This window comes from Paramisgurnus dabryanus, chromosome 2, assembly GCF_030506205.2.
Source record: "Paramisgurnus dabryanus chromosome 2, PD_genome_1.1, whole genome shotgun sequence".
Classification (NCBI taxonomy): Eukaryota; Metazoa; Chordata; class Actinopteri; order Cypriniformes; family Cobitidae; genus Paramisgurnus; species Paramisgurnus dabryanus.
In genome coordinates this window covers 55,163,365-55,181,897 of record NC_133338.1, presented here as the reverse complement: position 1 = coordinate 55,181,897, position 18,533 = coordinate 55,163,365, and the positions used below count along the sequence as shown (strand labels likewise).

At 43.0% G+C, this 18,533-nt stretch overlaps 1 protein-coding gene across 2 annotated transcripts in view; it reads right to left on the bottom strand.

Moving 5' to 3' along the window:
- Positions 1-1,025: 1,025 nt before the first annotated feature.
- The window catches only part of LOC135743917 (macrophage mannose receptor 1-like), a 172,729-nt gene continuing 155,221 nt past the window's right edge, over positions 1,026-18,533 (bottom strand). For both annotated transcript variants that reach the window (XM_065261819.2, XM_065261818.1), the window contains exons 29-34: positions 16,046-16,198; positions 15,230-15,346; positions 14,991-15,152; positions 14,872-14,904; positions 3,899-3,931; positions 1,026-2,281 (exon numbers count right to left, since the gene is read on the bottom strand). In XM_065261819.2, the coding sequence (XP_065117891.1) occupies positions 2,055-2,281; positions 3,899-3,931; positions 14,872-14,904; positions 14,991-15,152; positions 15,230-15,346; positions 16,046-16,198 (725 nt within the window). In that variant the 3' untranslated portion in view covers positions 1,026-2,054. The remainder of the gene's footprint in view (positions 2,282-3,898; positions 3,932-14,871; positions 14,905-14,990; positions 15,153-15,229; positions 15,347-16,045; positions 16,199-18,533) is intronic.

The following is an 18,533-nucleotide window of genomic DNA, read 5'->3' as shown; positions in this document are numbered from 1 at the left end:
GCCCAAGATGGCCTATTCTGAGCTCTCTGAACTTTCTGCTAGCTCCGCCCTGGCTTCCTGTTCTGCCGGCTCTCTGCTGGCTCTGCCCTGGTCTCTCTGCTGGCTCTACCTCCGAAGAAAGATGGTGGTCTTTGGCACTAAATAACATGGGGGGACTCTGATTTGCCAGGTTCTCTCCCCATTCATCACACACAATCATCCTCACCTGCGTTTTAGTTACTGTAACCTGTCACTATGCACTCTCAGCTCACTATTTAAGTTGCAATAGCACACACACACACTCTTTGTCCAATCTTGTTAATGCAAGCTAGTTTCATAATGCTGTATTAACTGCCTGACTCCTTTCAATGTAAAGCAGGACCTTGTCTTTGTTTCCCCAATCATCATCAATGATTTCTACGTTGAAATTAAGAAAAGTATTGGAATTAATCTGTGACGGGAAGAGTGTGTGTGCTGGGATCATCAAGACTCTACATCATATTTCCATTCACTGATCATTTTGCTGGTTTCTTTTTTTAAGACTATTCAATAAACATCACCGTTTTTGTACATCTCTCACTGATGTCTTATGTGACATGACAACGCTTGCTAGTACACTTTAATCTTAGCCGCTGTACTTTGCTACTTTTGTTTTCCCTTGATTTTTCTGTGTTTTCTCTGGCTTTAATTAATGTAAAGCACTTTGAAACAATCAAACAATTGTGAAAAATACTATATAAATAAATTCAATTCAATTCAATTTTATTTATATAGCGCTTTTCACAAAAGTCAATTGTTTCAAAGCAGCTTTACATAAATAGAAGCAGTGAAAAGCACAGAAAAACGACAGATAGCACAACAAAATACATGATAGCATGAGCAGTTAAATTTGCTGCGGCTATGACTCAATATTATAAGTGCACGTATTACTAAAGCAACGTATAGAAGAGGAAGCTAGGTAAAGCCCAAAAAATGCTGCCTCCCCGGGGTGAAAAAATAAAATTTAATTTAATATACACAATTATTATACACAGTAAACAAACATATATGATGTATACAAAAACTTTTATTCTGCAATCGATTAGTTAATTAATAATTATGCAGTCCTATACAGCCACATCTGGTTGTTCTTCAGTGAAAGTTAGAAAAATGAAAATCACCTACAAAATTCTGATGTTGTATGACTGCTTTATGTGACTTTGTCAATCAGGTAAAATTCGATTTACATCTGCATTTACAAACATCACTCATTCGTTTATCAGCTAAGTGTGACATCATTGACACTCAATGGTATTGATTCTTCCAAGTCACAACAAATGACAGACTTAACAGTTTAAATATTTTAAGCTGTTCCCCCTGTAAAACATTTTGGTGCATGAGACCCCTGAACATAATTATTGTGGAAGTTAAGCATTTCATTCAAACTAAAGGCTGTGTGTGTGTGTGTGTGTGTGTGTGTGTGTGTGTGTGTGTGTGTGTGTGTGTGTGTGTGTGTGTGTGTGTGTGTGTGTGTGTGTGTGTGTGTGTGTGTGTACCTGGTAATTATCAAGTTAAAGATAGGAATACCAGTATTTTTGTGACCTTGTGGGGACATTTTAAGGTCCCCATGAGGAAACAACAAGCTTATAAATCAAACAGGATGATGTTTCTTGAAAATGTAGCAGAAAGAATTCTGTGAAAAAACACATGTGATCCCATGTGAAATGTGTGTTTTTGGAACATTTTTGTGTGAATCACATGTGTTAAACATATGAATCCCATGTGAAACACATGTGATCACATGTGCATAATGTGGTGACAATTTTTTACATGTGGACAACATGTCACCACATGTGCCAAATGTGATCCACTGATTTCACATGTGATCACATGTGTTTCACGTGGGATTCAAATGTGTTACACATGTGATTCACACAAAAATTTTCCAAAAACGAAATTCGTGTGACTCGGTATGGGTTAGGGGAAGGGAATATAATATACAGTTTGTACAGTATAAAACGCATAATGTCTATGGAATATCCCCACAAAACATGGAGACCAGAATGTGTGTGTGTGTGTGTGTGTGTGTTTATGTGTTATTCATCTTGATTCTGTTCAGTGTTGGCAGCAGGTTCTTTACTATCAAAAACTGTAATAGGCTCGGGGAGGTTATAATAGAATTTGCTGTAAAACCATCCAGTAAGAGTCCTGGGATTTCTCTTAAAGAACAGAAACCAGGCAAGACCTGCAACAGCGATTATGACCAACACGACCCCTACAGCGATGCCAGCCGATACCTGAGACTTCTCATATACCTGAAGATCTGCAATACACATTAAACACATATTACAGATTAAAACAGATATGAAACTAATAAATTAACTCTGTTTAACTATATACATGTGCTGGTCATATAATTAGAAAATAATCAGAAAGTTGATTTATTTCACTTATTCCATTAAAAAAGTGAAACGTGTATATTATATTCATTCATTACACACAGAATGATATATTTCAAATGTTTATTTCTTTTATTTTTGATGATTATAAATGACAACTAAGGAAAATCCCAAATTCAGTATCTCAGAAAATTAGAAAGTTTCTTAAGACCAATACAAAGAAAGCATTTTTAGAAATCTTGGCCAACTGAAAAGTATGAACATGAAAAATAGGAGCATGTACAGCACTCAATACTTAGTTGGGGCTCCTTTTGCCTGATTTACTGCAGCAATGTGGTGTGGCATGGAGTTGATCAGTCTGTGGCACTGCTTAGGTGTTATGAGAGCCCAGGTTGCTTTAATAGTGGCCTTCAGCTCTTCTGCATTGTTGGGTCTGGCATATCGCATCTTACTCTTCACAATACCCCATAGATTTTCTAGAAACAGGAATACCATGGTCTATAAACCAGGTACTGGTAGCTTTGGCACTGTGTGCAGGTGCCAAGTCCTGTTGGAAAATTAAATCTGCTTCTCCATGAAGTTGATCAGCAGCAGGAAGCATGAAGTGCTCTAAATCGTCCTGGTAAACGGCTGCATTGACCTTTGACCTAAGAAAACACAGTGGACATGGCAACCCAAACCATCACTGACTGTGAAAACTTTACACTTGACCTCAAGCAACATGGATTGTGTGCCTCTACTCTCTTCCTCCAGACTCTGGGACCCTGATTTCCTAAAGAAAATTCAAAATTTACCTTTATCAGAGAACATAACTTTGGAAAACTTAGCAGCAGTCCAGTCCTTTTTGTCTTTAGCCCAGGCGAGACACTTCTGATGCTGACTGGCTTGACACAAGGAGTGCGACAGCTGAAACCCATGTCTTGTATACATCTGTGCGTAGTGATTCTTGAAGCACTGACTACAGTTGCAGTCCACTCTTTGTGAATCTCCCTCATATTTTTGAATGGGTTTTGTTTCACAATCCTCTCCACTGTGCGATTATCCCTGTTGCTTGTACACATTTTTTCTACCACATCTTTTCCTTCCCTTCACCTCTCTATTAATGTGCTTGGACACAGAGCTCTGTCAACAGCCAGTCTCTATTGAAATGACCTTTTGTGTCTTGCCCTCCTTGTGCAAAGTGTCAATGGTCATCTTTTGGACAACGGTCAAGTCAGCAGTCTCCCCCATGATTGTGTAGCTTACATGACTAGATTGAGTGCCTTTAAAAGCCTTTTCAGGTGTTTTGAGTTAATTAGCCAAAAACAGTGTTGCACCAGGTCCATTTAATTTTCACAATATTCTAATTTTCTGAGATACTGATTTTGACATTTCCTTAGTTTTCAGCTATAATCATCAAAATTAAAAAAAAATAAACATTAGAAATATATCTGTCTCTGTGTAATGAATGAATATAATATACAAATTTCACTTTTTGAATGGAAGTATTGCAATAAATAAACTTTTTGATGATATTCTAATTTGAATTGAGTTCATCATACCTGGGACTGAGTACTTCGCTGTTGTTGGTGTAACTGGAAAATCAAAAAAGTACAAATAAATTTAGTGTTGTTTCAAGTATCATTTGATTTATAACTAAACAAACTGACAAAAGTTAATAAACACCAGTGCTCGAATGCATGGGGGGATCCAGGATACCATAAGGCAGTGGTTCTCAACGTTATTCCTGGAGGCCCACTGCTTTGCACATTTTGTAGGTCTCCCTTATTTTACACCTGATTCAAATCAGCGCCTCATTAGTAGAGATCACCATATACTGAACTAAGGGGCTGTCCACACGGAGACGCGTATCACTGTATACATTTAAATTTGTTATCGTATTGGCATTTCATCCACACGGATCCGCCGTTTTGGGAGACTGAATCCGCTATTTTTTGAAACCGGGTCCTAAAGTTGATAAATCTGAAACCGACACCCTTGCGGTTTCGTCTGTACAGCCAATCCGTATATTTTGTGAAGCGAAAACGTCATCACATCACGTGTCGGAAGCGTCACACGTAACAGCAACAACAATAACGCCAGACTACATGATTGTGTTCGTGCTACAGAAGCTACTAAAGCCTACTAGCTTTATTACAGCAAAATCTATTGCTTCTATGCAATTGTGGTGACCAACAAGCAATAATGGACAACATCATACGTTGGTTATGCGCATGCTCAAAGTCTTCTTCTCCGTGTATAGTGTATATCTGTGGCAGAATTACAGCGCCCCATACTGGTCCGGCATATATACTACACCGCTTCAGTCGGTTTCAGTGGTTTCGTGTTTACGGATTATTTTTTTAGAGCAAGGAAAAAAATGATCGGATAGGGAATGCACCTGCTTCGTGTGGACATAGCCTAAGTCTGTCATATAAGAGAGCCATACAAAATGTGAATAGCAGTAGGCCTCCAGGAAGAAAGTTGAGAACCACTGCCATAAGGCACCCCTTTAAGAAGTAAACATTATACTTCAAGTTGTTTTTAGTTTGGACAGCTCTTACATTTATTGTCTTGGATTAGTCTAATCCCTGTCCGCAAAAACACTGATCACCATAACGGTGGATTGTTGAAATTGAAACTCAAATGTGCTGACAATGTTTTTTCTCTCTCTCTGCACTAAATAATAATAATAATAAATTTTATTTATAGGCGCCTTACATGACACTCAAGGACACTGTACATCAAATAAATATAGAAAACAGTCATAAAATACAAAACAATCAAATCACATTAATCAAAAGGCCTGCTTAAAAAGATACGTTTTTAACCGCGATTTAAAAATGGGCAAAGTGTCACTAATTTTAATGTCCTGTGGAAGCTTGTTCCATAAAAAAGGAGCAGCGTTGCTAAACGCTCGCGGACCCACAGAAGACAGGCGCACACGTGGTACTGCTAGGGACAGAGAAGATTCAGATCTTAACGAACGATGGGAGTATATCTTTCAAAAAGATCAGCAATGTAAGTTGGCGCCAGGTTATGAAGTGCCTTTAATGTCAGGAGTAAGATTTTAAACTCAATACGCTCCTTAACAGGAAGCCAGTGCAGATGTCGAAGAATGGGGGAGATATATGGTCGCTCATAGGAGTGCGAGTAATGATTCTAGCTGCTGAGTTTTGAACAAGTTGCAGCCAGTTCAGTGATTTGTGCGGAAGACCATAAAAAAAGAGCGTTACAATAGTCCAAACGAGAGGTGACAAGAGCATGGACCAAAATAGCAGTACTCTTTGTAGAAAGGGCAGGACGCAGCCGATTTATATTTCGAATATGATAGTACGCAGTTCGAGTGATTTTGTTTAAATGGGCTTCAAATGATAGTGTGTTATCAAAGATGACCCCCAAGCTCGTAACATAATTTGAAGGAACAATTGTAGAACCATCAATACACATAGAAAAACCACTTGCCTTATTAAGATTGTTTTTTGTACCAACAAGAAGAATTTCAGTTTTAGTCATATTGAGTTTTGAGAAAATTATTTGAAAACAGCAGTGCCATGACCACACCACACCAAACTATTTTTTGAGTACTTCTGAGCATTCTGGCATTTTACTGGACATTCTGTTTGGTGGAGCTGTGATCATATACAATTTAATATCACTTATTCAGGTTTTTTTTAAGCTGCAGCCACTGATCTGGATGAGCTCACTGACAACGACAAGCCATGGTTTACTGCAAAACCTAAATAACAGAAAAATATCTGCACACTGTAAAAAGTCCCTTTTATTTCAAAAGTTAAAAAAGCAACGTTCAACTGGCTCTGAAACTCCAGACCAGCACTACTGACACAAACAAACCACAATAAAACAAATCATTAAAGAAAGTCAAAGTTCTTATTTGGATCATTTGGATAATAAAAGTACAAATCCAAAGTAAAAAAAAATGTCATTGGGCATTAATTCTTACACACTGAGGCTATTTTGGGAATTTTAGCCTGGATTTGGCCAACCCAATTTTAAACCTTCCCATACCCACATGCAGAGGTGTACATACAAAAGTTTGGTATAATTTTACAGGAAACCCTTTGAAATTTCATAAAACAATTTGAAAGTGCTAAACATGGTTGTATGTGTTGTCAATCCTCTATAACACAAAAATTAATAGCTTTTTGATGTTTTTTAGAGATCACTGCTCTTCCCAAAAAAAAGTCTTCAGCTCTGCTTTCAACGCCATCATCCCAAATACCCTTCTGCACAAACTGACACAGCGCTCTGTACCCACCTCAATCTGTTGTGGATCATCAACTACCTGACAGCCAGGCAGCAGCTAGTGAGATTGGGAAAACTCACATCTAGGACTCTCATATCAGCACTGGTGCTCCTTAGGGGTGTGTGATCTTCTCCCTCTATACAAATCACTGCAACCCTAAAGACCCCTCTATTAAGCTCTTGAAGTTTGCAGACGACACCACAATCATGGGCTTCATTCAAGATGGTGATTAGTCTGCTTTCAGACAGGAGCCTGAGCAGCTGGCTGAGTAGTGCAGTCATAACAACTTGGAGCTTAACACGCACCAAACATTACAGATGTTTGAATACTTTAGGAGAAATCCCCCTGCACTCCCCCCACTTAACATCATGAACAGCGCTGTCGCTGCAGAGGAGTCATTCATGTTCCTGGGGACCAACATCTCCCAGGACCTGAAGTGGGGCAATCACATTGGCCCTCATTTATCATTCTTGCGTAGAAACGGGCGTATATGTTGGCGTAAGATTATGCTTACACTCCTCTCACCGCCTGATTTATGAGACTGTGCGTACCGTTGATATTTAGGTGTACGCAATATCCGCCCTTCATAAATGCCGCGGCTGAAAACGATCGTCATTAGAATAACACGCCCATATAAATTCAAGTCTCCACCTCCCCCACGCACTCATTTTACGACATTGACACATGGAAGACGGCAAAGAAGACAAACCGGGGAAGTGGAAAGAAACAAAATTGTTTTATTTGGGAGTTTAAAGAGCGGGATTAAAGACATTATAATTATTATTATTATTAAATCTTTATTAAGGACACAGAATCCTGGTCCATAGTATTAAAAAGAAAAGCTTACAAAACAAGTATAGGAATTTACACAAAAATAGAAAAATACTATACATTATTTATACATATAAAGAGGAGCGCCAGTGCTTCCAAATTCTTGAAGTAAACCTGATCGAACTTTTCTTCGGACATACCAGGGCTTGAACAATACAGTTTGATTGATTCTGAATTCTACACATAAATGTATAGATACAATGTCTAATGTTAGCTGCACAAGATCTTATACCACTGTTAGCAAACATCTCACTAGCACTGTTGTTCCGCGGTTCTTTCAATAGCATTCTAAAGGAATCATTATATGTCACCACCAAAGCCTGCATGCTCTTCTTTTTGTAGCATACAAAGGCGAGCAAAAGTTTTTAAATAATACAGTTTTGACATTAGTGGAGCACATGTGAAACTTACGTGCCAAGACATTAGCCTGACCATACAGCTTACATCTCTGCCTGAACAAGTCTCTGTCATCCGTGAGATCATTTGCAATATAGTGTCCCAAGTATTTAACCTCATCTGTTTCCTTTAAAATATTTCCACATAGATAAAAGTCTGGGAACCTTAACTTCTGGTCCTCTTTCGTTTTTACAATCATTATATTACTTTTTAAGGCATTATACTTAATATCAAATGCATCACCATAGGAAGAGCAGATGTTCATAAGCTTTTGCATGCCTGCACTATAAGGGCTTATCAATATCAAGTCATCTGCATACATCAAATAATTACACAATACATCACCAACAAGACATCCAGTATTACATTCATTAAGTTCAACAGACAGTTCATCAATATATAAATTGAACAGATGTGGAGATAAAATTCCACCCTGACGTACACCATTACACATTTTAAAATCATCTGATATAGTACCGCCCCATTTCAACAAATACAATCCTTTCAAGCACCTTTGACACAGAACTTGCCAGGGCTATAGGCCTATAGTTATTCATGTCACCAAGTTTGCCAGTCTTATCCTTAAACACAGGGACCTGTACAGTCAGCATAAGTGACTGGGGCAAAATGTACCAAAAAACCTGTAAAACAAATGGCCAATAAAGGATAGAGTCTTGTACTTGCATATTTCAAGTGTTCAGATGTAATATTATCTAGTCCACTCGATTTCTTATTCTTCAGCTTTGAAACTGCAGCGTACACCTCTTGAGGAGTAACAATAACTCCTACCTGGCTTTCTATAGCCCCACCCCTTTTCACAGCACCCTTAACACAGTTATACAAATCATAAAAATGCTTTTTTCAGAGCTGACATATTTTCTCAGTAGAGGTCTTCTTGGGTCCAAAGAAATGTACCCGACCCAAAATGACCCGAATCACTTCATACCCGAACCCGACGTGCATAAATAAAAAAAATTAAAGAAAGACCCGACCCGAGACAAACCCGAGAAAATTAGACCCGAGTCCGACCCGAACTAGTGAAATTTTTTTTTTACCCGACTGGAACCGAATGTAAACGACACTGACGTGTGTGCATTCTGCAGACCCATGCGCAGCAGTCAGACAGAAAGAAACTCCGGTTGCCTTGCAACCAATTTGGCGAGCTGCTCCGTTCGTTTTACTTTGTTATCTGACGACGACACCAACGTAACTGCTAAAATGTACATTTATAATTGACTGACATGTTTGTCTCAATGAAAATGAACCTTCCGACAACCACACAATGTTGCAAGCGCTCTTGGCAAACAGTTGAGAGGTTTGAAAAGAAAATTGACGCACACAGGCGAGAGAGTTCGGGTCTTCTCGGGTCCGTTCAGAAAAAACACATTCATTTTTAAATTACCCGAGATCCGATGCCGCTATTATTGTACCCGACCCGTGTCCGAAGCACATGTGAAACTTTTAGACCCGAACCCGATCGGGTCTCGGGTCGGACCTCGGGTTTTCAGATCTAAATGAAGATCCCCTATCCGCTTAACCGAAGCCAGTGCAAGAAGAGTTAGAGTTTTCATTGTGAGAAATTTGATACTCACAGACTGCAAAGGCTCAAACGGGGCGTCATGAAGTGCTTTCAGCACTATGGACAAGTCCCACGGAGGAATAGAGGGCGGGAGAGAAGGATTCAGCCATTTGTGCAACTCTTAGGAATTTAATAACTAGATCGTGCTGACCCAAAGATCTACCATTTATCTGCGAGTGGTGCGCGGATATTGCCGTGACAATGTGTCGTTTCTGGGGAGGCAAACAGATCTACCTGTGCTTTGCCGAAACGTTTCCAAATTAGCTGAACCGTCTGGGGGTGGAGTCGCCATTCGCCAGGACACGCTGCTTGTGAGAGCGCATCTGCCGCTGTGTTGAGCGACCCCGGGATATGAATGGCACGAAGAGACCTCAGATTCTTCTGACTCCAAACGAGAAGATGACGTGCGAGATGCGACAGGTGACGAGAGCGCGAACCGCCTTGGCGATTGATATACGCAACAGTCGCAATGTTGTCGGTGCGAACTAATACATCCTTGTCTCGGAGATCGTTGCTGAAATGAATGAGAGCGAGAAGCACAGCCAACAACTCTAGGCAATTTATATGCCAGCGTCTCTGTAATGTCGTCCAGACACCCGAGACTGCATGCCCGTCGTATGTGGCTCCCCACCCCGTGTTGGAGGCATCCGTGCACACAATGGCATGCCTGTAGACCTGTTTTAATGATACCCCTGCTCTGAGGAATGACGGTTCTAACTACGGAGTGAAATGGAGACGGCACGTCGGTGTGATCGTTACGCGGTGCGCACTGGTGAGCCACGCTCTCCTCGGGATTCGGTGAAGCCAGCGCTGAAGCGGTCTCATATGGAGCAGCCCGAGCGGTGTCACAGCCGCTGCTGCTTCCATATGAGCCAGGAGCTTCTGAAATTGTTTCAGAGGGACCGCACTCTTGCCATTGAATGAATTTAGACAAGTCCGAATGGATTGCACACGCACTTCTGTTAGACGTGCGGTTAAATCGACTGAATTCAGTTCCATACCAAGAAAAGAGATCCTCTGCGTGGGGCAAAGTTTGCTCTTTTCCCAGTTGACCTGAAGACCGAGACGGGCGAGGTGTTTTAACACACCGTGTGATCGCAAAGCATCTGACGGGACTGGGCTATTATTAACCAATCGTCCAGATACGCTAGAATGCGCACACCGTTCTCTCTCAGGGGTTTTAATGCCCTCTCGACAACTTTCGTGAAGACACGGGGAGAGAGAGAAAGCCCGAATGGTAAGACTTTGTACTGATATGCCCACCCCTCGAACGCAAATCGGAAAAACGGCCTGTGTTGAGGAAGTATCAAGACATGAAAGTACGCATCCTTCAGATCGATGGCAGCGAACCAATCGTTTGGACGAATGCATTGAAATATGCTCTTGTGCGTCAGCATTTTGAATGGCAACTTGTGAAGCGCTCGATTCAGTAAACGTAGGTCCAGGATCTGTCGCAACTCGGCGCTTTTATTGGGAACAATGAAATAAGGGCTGTAATACCCAGATTTCATCTCCGCTGGAGGGACCGGCTCGATCGCGTCCTTCGCCAATAGGACAGCGATCTCGGCACGGAAAACATGCGTGTCAGCGTTTTTCACCGTAGTAAACCGAATGCCCGCTAATTTGGGAGGGCGCCGGGCGAATTGAATCACGTAGCCGAGACGAATCGTGCGTAAAAGCCATCTCGACGAGCTGAGAAGTGCTTCCCACGCCCCCAGATACGGAGCGAGGGGAATTAACGGCGCGGCCGGAGTACCCGCGGCGAGGGGAGCGGAGGAAACGGTTGCTGCGCTCTCTGTGAAAACAGCAATGGAGGTGTTGTGTTGTGTGCCACTCACCTTTATCCGCACCTGGAGAAGGAAGAGGAAATCGCTTTTTTGTGGTTTTGTGGGTGCGGCTGAAAAGCCGGCGGAACAGAAAAAAACTGAAACCAAGCATTCCCCACTCGGCCCTCGTCCAGTGGGGGGAGTGGTGCCTTAACCATCTCCCGTAGAGAGATCCCCTTTATCTCCAGGTCGCCCGTCTCAGGGTCGTTTAGCCTTACGTTTTCCACCTCTCTTGGCAGGCTGCTGAGCGGGCGGGGCGGGCTGCTGGTGGTCGGTTCCTCGCTTCCTAGAAGAAGTGCCCCGAGGAGGAACGGGGGCGGCCGCCGCAGGACGCCCTCGGCGAGAAGCAAACTGAGGTGCCAACGTCGAAGGGGCAGATGTACGTTTCCGACGCGGCAGGATCTAAGCAATGGCCTCAGTTTGTTTCTGAGCGGTGGAATTTTCCACCCTCTCGCCGAACAGGCTGGCCTGGGACACCGAGCATCTAGGAGCTTAATACGGTCCTGCTCCCGCATGTTGGCCAGGCACAACCAGAGATGACGGTCCTGGACCACCAAAGTGGACATTGCACGTCTGACCGCCCGTCAGTAGCTGCACGGAGCTCTTTAAATGCGGCCGAATCATGACCACCCTTGTCCAGGTCACGCAGTGCTTTAGCCTGGTGTACCTGTAGTAATGCCATGGCATGGATGGAGGAGGCCGCTTCCCCACAAGCACGGTAGGCACATCCTGTTAGTGCAGAGGAGTACCTACATGCCCACGTGGCGAGGGTCGGACGATCTCGCCAATGGGAAGAGGACCCGGCCGGACACAGTTGCATCGCGACGGGACGCTCAACCGGGGGGAGATCGGTGTACCCTCTAGCGAGTACCCTGAGTGAGCATGGCCGCCATCTCGGGGTCGAGCGCAACGCCCGCTAACCCTCCCGAAGGAGGCAGCGGGTCAGACTCAACGGCCCCCCCCCTCCAAAGCTGCGCACGACACAGAATCCCATGTGGTGCCAGCGGTTCCAGAGGGCAACGTAGAAAACGCGCTCCCGGTTTCCATTGGCACCTCCGACTGGACGACACAGAATCCCGTGTGGTGCCAGCGGTTCCCGAGGGCAACGTAGAAAACGCGCTCCCGGTTTCCATTGGCACCTCCGGCTGGACGACACAGAATCCCGTGTGGTGCCAGCGGTTCCTGAGGGCAACGTAGAAAACGTGTTCCCGGTTTCCATTGGCACCTCTGGCTGTGGATCGGGGTGCTGAACTTCACTACCACCGTCAGTGGACTGATTCAGCACCGTGATGCGCAAGTCGTCCTTCGCAAGCATCACAGCCGCCTTCTTAGCGCCGGATGGCTTGGTAGGGGGGCGGCGGTCCCGGAGGTACGCCACCCGACTGTGCAGATCCACCACAGTCATGTTCAGACAGATCTGACATGTACTGTTGCGAAACGCTGCCTCCGCATGCTCAAGCCCCAAGCATGAGAGACAACGATCGTTGCCGTCACAAGGATTCATGTACAGCCCACATCTGGACGAAGCACATGGTTGGAATGTCATCCTGAAAAGGACGCCACTTGATGTGTGACATGAGAGAACGGCTGTCTTTACAAAGGCACAAGTTCAAGCTCGTGTTGCTCTCTTAGGGAAATTCACTCTAAATGTAATGCGTTGATGAAGCACGCAGGGGAGAGGCAACGACACACTCAAATAAAATTCAAAAATAGAAATTAAAGAGGTGGAACTGATGCAAGTCTCCGCTGAGGTGCTGTCTGTCCAACCAACTTCGACACACACAGATTTGATAATCTGCATGCCAATTTCATTGGCCTTTTTTAATAGCTTCTCGAAGTAGATTTGCCACCGCGGAACGGTTCCCAATTCGTCAGTCACGACGTGACGTCGTAGTGACCGACTGAAAGGGAACTGTTTGTATTTATTTATCAAACTATAAGACTACCTAATTTCAGTATGCAACATGCTTCTCAAAGTTGTAAAACCTCGAGTTTAACTTAAGCAGAAGCAAATTTTCAAAATTCGAGCTCTATCAAGCCTCTCACAGGCAGCCGATGCAGGAAGAGGTGTATTAGACCTTGTTCACACTGTCAGTCCAAATCCGATTTTGGTGCATATCTGATAGAAATCCAATCACAATTAAAACGCGTGAACGGAAAAAAACCACATGAAATCCATTGTTTCTCATTCATTTCATGCTACATCCAGTGGTGGTTTGAAATGGTTTTTCAAATCACATTTCCGGAAATCCATTTCAGTCTGACCCCCCTGATCACATTTGTGTAGCTTTTCGGTTATGTCATGCTGTTGCTTCACGTAAACACGTCAGACGTCGAGGCAGATTGTCGTGCCAGCGCGACATCATTGCCATAGAAACGCTACAGGACGCACAGATCAGATCTGAACAGTGTGATACACAATATGGACAGTGAGTCTGTCAAATTGGATATGCACCAAAATCAGATTTGGACTGACAGTGTGAACAAGGTCTTAGTCTTGATAGAGAGGCTGCAAATAGCAGGGAACGTGTCACACAGGAACAGACTTCATTGTCAGGATCCTGCCAAGGAGTCTTGTTTTGTATTTATATCTAGTCATGTGGGCAGGGTTCTGGCAGTCCCATTCTCTATGTGGAGGTTCATGGCCTTGTTTACTGGGTCATGTGCCTCTGGTGTCTTGTCTCTTGTCCCCACCCACTCGTTCTCCTGCTTATTAGTAATCATTGGTTGTCTCCCATCACCTTTTCCCCTTGTTATCTTGTTTGTTTTTTCTATATAATGTCATTGTGTCCTTAGTTCTGTGCAGGTTCATTTTGTATTGTTCATGTTTCCAAGTCATGAGTATTCCAGTCAGGTATCTAGTCAAGTGTTATTGTCAAGTCTTCAGTCTAGTCTAGTGTTTTGTGTCTGTTTATATGTTATATTGTTTTGTCTTGTTCCAAAATTAAAGTCTTTTGTTAACCCCTTCATCGTTGTACTTGGGTTCTCATCTGTAATTCGTGACACTTCATGTGTTGACGGTTTCAAAGAAGCATCAGAACTGTTGGCCAATTCGTTAGAATTGTCCAAAGGCTCCAGAATAAATAACATTTAAATTAAACTGGCAATCAGTGCAATTCATTTGGTTTGGTAAGAGCAGTGATCTCTAAAAAATAAGTACTTTTTGACAGTAAATAAAATTGTAATTAAGTAAAAGTAAAAATATTGATATTTAATTGTACTCAAGTAAAGTAAAAGTCCCCCAAAATAATACTTAAGTACAGTAATCAAGTAAAATTACTCAAGTACTTTACACTACTTATCATCACAGACCCCTCTCACCCCGGCCACAACCTGTTTACACTTCTCGCCTCAGGCAGACGTTACAGATCTCTGTGCACATTAAAACTCTAGCTTGAACAATTAACACAGCATTACCATCTGTCCCTATAGCATTACCATCACTGTCCTGAACACTACTAAATAAGTCAATAACTTTGTGTGTGTGTGTGCGTGCGTGTGCGTGCGTGCGTGCGTGCGTGTGTGTGCGCACACACTTGGCAAATAAACCTCATTCTGATTCTGATTTCAGCACTGTTAACTCCTGAACACTTTTCACAGGTTATAAATAAACCCTGCAGATGTAGTTCATCATACCTGAGACTGATGGCTTCTCTGTTGGTGGTATAACTGTTAAAAAAGACACATGTAGATATTAACATACAGTAAGGTGATGTGATATTAATGCAGATTATTTGTTTATTTATATGTCAGACCTTTAGCAGTCTTGCAGATATAACCCCTGCGATCATCACAGTTGTTGGTGCTCCACATCCCAGTGTTTGACTGAACTTCAACACAAATTTTAACATCATCCGGCATCCGCGGTTTCCAGTTTGTGTAATCCACAACCGTATTATCAATCCACATCCAGTCACCTGTCACACAAACATCCGTTCAATATCTCTGTGATTTTAAATGTCTTACATTGGTTTAGATGAAGGCTCGTTCTGACCCATATGACTCCGGTGAAGTCCAATCCAGACTGACTGGACTTCATCCTGCAGGATCTCCAGGTTTTGTCGGATAAACTGTGATTCTATTGGATCCTCAATACTCAATAAAGATGCACCTGAAATGACAGATAACTCACTGTATCTGCTTTTAAAAACAATCATTCAAACGTTAAACTAAAGTTCTGAATGTTACAGCTGCCAAAGATGAGAAACAACAACAACAACAACATTAAAACATTTGTCCATTTACTGCACTACACATTCAGATGTGAGGAGTAAAGCTTGAGTTCAAAATGAGTTCTGTGTGTGTCTGATTACTGTGTGTGTAAATGCTTTTAATATTTTTGAAAACTGATGTTTATAAAGGTGCCAAAGAAAGCAATGTAATAATTTGTTAAATTGTTCTCTCATATCTACACAATGTTTGTGTCTTTTTTAAGTGTAAAAATGATCCAGAGTCAGTTCATGTCTATTTACAACCCTAGGATTTGCCTTTAGAATTAAATGGTCTATTATTACCTCATGTAAAAGGGTCATGAATAATAATGTTGAGCTCTGCAGTAGCTCTGTGTGTGTGCCTTCAGCCTAAACGCTTGCATATAGCATTAACTAGCATATAGCATTAACTAGCATGTAACTTTAACCCAGCAGTCATAAGCTTGTTTTTAGCATTGTAACAACTTAGTTTTTAAATTTGCATTTTGTTTGAGGCTCATGATATGTCATTACAATGTACAAAACTTGTATTAATTATCTATGTCTAGATAAATACAGTTTTACATCATACAGCAATTTAATAATCTGAAGCGTCTTACCCATTCTCATACATTCTACTGTGGCATGAGCCCAGATGTCACTCATGGAGGTCATGAATGTATAGCAGTGTCCTCTAAACGGGATCCAACTTTTCGTCTGATCTGATTCCGGGCAGTTACCTGGCAGCTGAGGAGGATCTGTAGGGACAAAAACTGTGGACCGTGTGAGGGGTGAGTATATCAAATCTCTCTTAAACTGAAACCGTCAATTAAAACTATGATAAACTGTCATAAACTTAAATATATCACTGAACAATAGCTATGACATAATGACATAAGCTGTTTCAAATTTAAAAATTTCTAATTTAAATATAAATTGAGGCTCAAAATTTGAGCCTAAAGTCTCTTCAGGATTCTAAATCTTTTATTCTAAAGGTTTATGTTTAAATGTTTGAAACTTCTTCTGCAGACAGAAATATAGACGGGTTGCCGGTGTCACGATCTCGGTCTGATCGACCACTTTGCTTTGGGATTTGTCATGTGTCTGTGTGTTTTGACAGCTTTCACGTGCACGTCTGTCACTCGGGTGCTCCTCTTCCCGCTTCATTCCTTTCACATGCACCCCACACCTGTTGTCAATTTTCTCTCCCACGGTTTGCTATTTAGTTCTCTTCCTCCCTCTGTTTCCCTGCGAGTTAGTTATGTTATACGCTTTGCCGTCCCAGTCATGTCCAGTTTTTGTTCCTTTATCTAGTTCTAGTTTTCGTAGTTTATTTTGACATCTCTGCGCTCTGCTGTGTCGTTCTGTGCTGCCTGGTTTGCTCTGTGTGGTTTCTCTGCCCTCAGGATTACTTCACCACAGGCTCTTGCTGCTTCGGACATTCTCTCCGCCTCTTCAGTACTGTCGCTGTCCAGCAGTGTATGCTGACCATCCGCGGCATGTTACTGATACTCTACAGCCTGCTTTGCTTTCATCATCGCACCCTGTCTTCGAACAGCGGAATCATCACCCTGTCATCGTACAGCGGAATCATCACCCTGTCATCGTACAGCGGAATCATCACCCTGTCATCGTACAGCGGAATCATCACCCTGTCATCGTACAGCGGAATCATCACCCTGTCAGCGTACAGCGGAATCATCATCCTGTCATCGTACAGCGGAATCATCACCCTGTCATCGTACAGCGGAATCATCACCTGTCATCGTACAGCGGAATCATCACCCTGTCATCGTACAGCAAAATCATCACCCTGTCATCGTACAGCGTAATCATCACCCTGTCATCGTACAGCGGAATCATCACCCTGTCATCGTACAGCGGAATCATCACCCTGTCATCGTACAGCAAAATCATCACCCTGTCATCGTACAGCGTAATCATCACCCTGTCATCGTGCAGCGGAGTCATCACCCTGTCATCGTACACATCGTACAGCGGAATCATCACCCTGTCATCGTACACATCGTACAGCGGAATCATCACCCTGTCATCGTGCAGCAGAATCATCATCCTGTCATCGTGCAGCGGAGTCATCACCCTGTCATCGTACACATCGTACAGCGGAATCATCACCCTGTCATCGTACAGCGGAATCATCACCCTGTCATCGTACAGCGGAATCATCACCCTGTCATCGTGCAGCGGAATCATCATCCTGTCATCGTGCAGCGGAGTCATCACCCTGTCATCGTACACATTGTACAGCGGAATCATCACCCTGTCATCGTACAGCGGAATCATCACCCTGTCATCGTACAGCGGAATCATCACCCTGTCATCGTACAGCGGAATCATCACCCTGTCATCGTACAGTGGAGTCATCACCCTGTCATCGTACAGCGGAGTCATCACCCTGTCATCGTACAGCGGAATCATCACCCTGTCATCGTACAGCGGAATCATCACCCTGTCATCGTGCAGCGGAGTCATCACCCTGTCATCGTACAGCGGAATCATCACCCTGTCATCGTACAGTGGAGTCATCACCCTGTCATCGTACAGCGGAATCATCACCCTGTCATCGTACAGCGGAATCATCACCCTGTCATCGTACAGCGAAATCATCACCCTGTCATCGTACAGCGTAAACATCACCCTGTCATTGTACAGCGGAAACATCACCCTGTCATCGTACAACGGAAACATCACCCTGTCATCGTACAGTGGAATCATCACTCTGTCATCTTATAGCGGAATCTTCACTGTGTCTTTGTGCAGCGGAAACTTCACCCTGTCTATGTACAGCGGACATCTTGTCTAGACTCTAGCAGCAGGTTTTGCCCGGCAGAATTCTCACCCTGTCACCAAGCAGCGGAACACACATCCTGCTATTTAGCAGTGGAACTCTCACCCTGTCACCAAGCAGTGGATCTCTTCCTGTCTTCTATCAGCATTCTCCTCTTTCTCTCCTTATTTTGCTAATAAAAGTCATATCTGCATTTAGATCTGTGTTTGTGTTTCTTACCCTGACAGCCAGTTTACAAACATTACAGGGTGTGCGCGCACCCAGGAGGCAGAAAGCCCGATTGGTGAGCTGGTCCGCTA